Source organism: Priapulus caudatus, unplaced genomic scaffold (assembly GCF_000485595.1).
Source record: "Priapulus caudatus unplaced genomic scaffold, Priapulus_caudatus-5.0.1 Scaffold1492, whole genome shotgun sequence".
NCBI classification, from domain to species: Eukaryota; Metazoa; Priapulida; class Priapulimorpha; order Priapulimorphida; family Priapulidae; genus Priapulus; species Priapulus caudatus.
In genome coordinates, this window is record NW_014578553.1 from 24,341 (window position 1) to 27,164 (window position 2,824).

At 43.6% G+C, this 2,824-nt stretch overlaps 1 protein-coding gene across 1 annotated transcript in view; it reads right to left on the reverse strand.

The window, feature by feature from the left end:
• Positions 1-1,392: 1,392 nt before the first annotated feature.
• Positions 1,393-2,824, reverse strand: part of LOC106816808 (protein ROP-like) — a 33,029-nt gene continuing 31,597 nt past the window's right edge. Inside the window, 1 exon segment of the mRNA XM_014821439.1 lies at positions 1,393-2,636. Within this exon segment, the coding sequence (XP_014676925.1) occupies positions 2,575-2,636 (62 nt within the window). The 3' untranslated portion in view covers positions 1,393-2,574.

Sequence of the window (2,824 nt, forward strand, 5' to 3'; positions counted from 1 at the left end):
TCTCTCTCTCTCTCTCTCTCTCTCTCTCTCTCTCTGTCTCTCTCTCTCTCTACGTCGTTGATACTCCGTCATGGAACCTACCAAGCGTAGGTGAATAACGCGACAACAGTGCTAACTTAGATACCGAATCGACACAACTATTGCCAATGGGCAAGCACACCCAACGACGGCGTTACAATGAAGCACATGTATTAGCAGGTTGGCGGACTTACTAGCAACTAGGTACTACGTGACTTAGAGCTCATTGCTATGTTCGATGGGTACTAGCTACTAATCATAACGTTTGTCTTTGGTAACAATTTAGCAATATTGCTTCGTATTTGTGCACACACACACATGCATGCGCGCACGCACACACACACACACATGACTAACACTAATATGATAGTAACTATATTAGAATAGTAGTGAGGGTGACATCACATATAATATAGATGCAGTTTTTCACACCAAAGATGCTGTCAAAGATAAAATATCTGGCAGAATATATATGGATAGAGATGGGTCTCCATTTAACAATTATTAATGGAATCTTTCACACTATAAATGCTTGGACACACACACATATATATGTAGAACATAGTATAGGGTAAGATATATATTAATGACAAATTAGGAATAACTCAGAAAACAACGAACGTAAAATTGGGACTCATCAAAACTCATAGCAAACAATAACAGACTCAAACCCGAATGCACGAAGTTTGACGGTGAAAAATATTTTACATCAACGTAACGACATAACCGAAACCCAGCATAATGAATTATAAGCGACGAATGCGGTCTGGTCGCAAGTTAATTAATAGCCTGCCATTTGCAATACCTGTGCAAACATGGCCGCCACCTATGCCTGTACAAACATGGCTGCCACCTATGTCTGTGTAAACATGGCCGCCACCTATGCCTGTGCAAACATGGCCGCCACCTATCTCTGTGCAAACATGGCCGCAACCAATGCTGCCACTGCAGAAATGAACACCCGCACGACTGGAATTACTCCGCGACACAAGCAAAACCATTGCTGACACAATCTCGTGACACTTGGCGAGAATTTCAATCACCGTAATGTATTAGAATATCATTCCAAATATTCAAAAAAAGCGAGGTCACTATAGTCCCCACGTCTGTCTGACACTCATCTACGACAACGATGCAACGCGGCCTGCAACTGTCAAGTGGTGACAGAATAGCATTAATGTGCTTCTTGCAGACATTTCTGAAAACTAAATATATTACGCTACTATACACCATTGTTATCGTAATCCTGTTGATAAAACTTATGCATATCTATTTATATATATGTATGTATATATATATTTATATTTATATGTGAAGCAATACATCCTCATGCGACTTCCCAATGTAAACCAGAAATCATCTCTGAAACAGGGGTTATAAACAACCTGTGCACGCGAGTCGAAGCTCAGAAGTTTATTTTAACAAATACAGCCACTAATTACTAATTAGTGATTAACTAATTAGTAATTACTCATCGTAATTACAACCGTACGTGCAGGCATTCAAATGACACGCACCCGCATCTACGTGCGTCAAGTGCTAGAGAATAATTTTGCATTCTCTTTGGAACTCCTTCCGCGTCTAGCGTAACAGAAACGTGCTTTTCTACGCGCACGCCCGATTACGTGTGTTAACGTGAGGGGTTAAGCAATGTTCAACGTTACAGACATGTTACTCAGTGCTGTAATGATTGCTGGGTGGCTGGGGGCAGTATAGAGAGAGTGTCACAGTCACTCACGGTGTCACAGTCACTCTCAGTGTCACAGTCACTCTCAGTGTCACAGTCACTCTCAGTGTCACGGTCACTCTCAGTGTCACAGTCACTCTCAGTGTAACAGTCACTCTCAGTGTAACAGTCACTCTCAGTGTCACAGTCACTCTCAGTGTCAGTCACTCAGTTAAATGCTTTCATTCAGAGAAAACCATCGTTCGTTACAGAGACCGCATATTTTGGGAAAAGGTGACCGTAGAAGTATTGTCCATCAGGACAACACCATGCTTCTATACACACGCTCTACTCACTACTAAAAATTGCTGTCTCACTGCAAAAACCCTTCGGTATAGTTGGTCGCGTAATGCCGCACATGAGTGTCCCAACAACGCATCTCCTCGCTTCTCATAAATAACACAGCTGCTCACTGGAATGTCACTGCCCACACCGCCGCACGCGGAATACGTCTGCGATTAATACATCGCGTCTGCAAATAAAATCGATTAAAACGCTCATTAATTAAGCTGCGAGTATTACATGCACAGTCTATCCCCAGTGAAGACCGTGTAAGACAACCACCGTGTCCGGCCGCCGCGTGCGATTCCTCACGACAGCCGATTCATCTTCCGGATCTCCAACGTGGAGGCGCGCGAATTCAATTCCTTCCGGAACCTTCCTCCGAACACCCTTCCCTACGAGCATCCGACCTCACTCCTATCTTGTTTACGTGTTGCGGGGGACGCTCTCTCTCCGTGCTTTCCTCCCCCCCTCCTCTCTCTCTCTCTCTGTCCCTCCCTCCCTCTCTCTCTCTCTGGTTCACTTCCCACTCTGTGAAGATCCCCAGCTTAGCTGCTGAGAGCGTTCAGGTCACTGAGAAAGCCTTCAGGTGTCAGAATATGAGTGGAACCTGCAGTGAGAAACACACGCACACAGACCTTCGTTACAACACCGGTTTAAAGCAAACCACCAAAAAATTGCGTCAAACGTTATGAAAACACAACTTTCTGGTAAAATACCTCAAGGTGAGTAATAACACGGTAAAATATTATTGTTTAGTGTTGTATTGAAAAATACACATAGTTGGGTTCCATATAT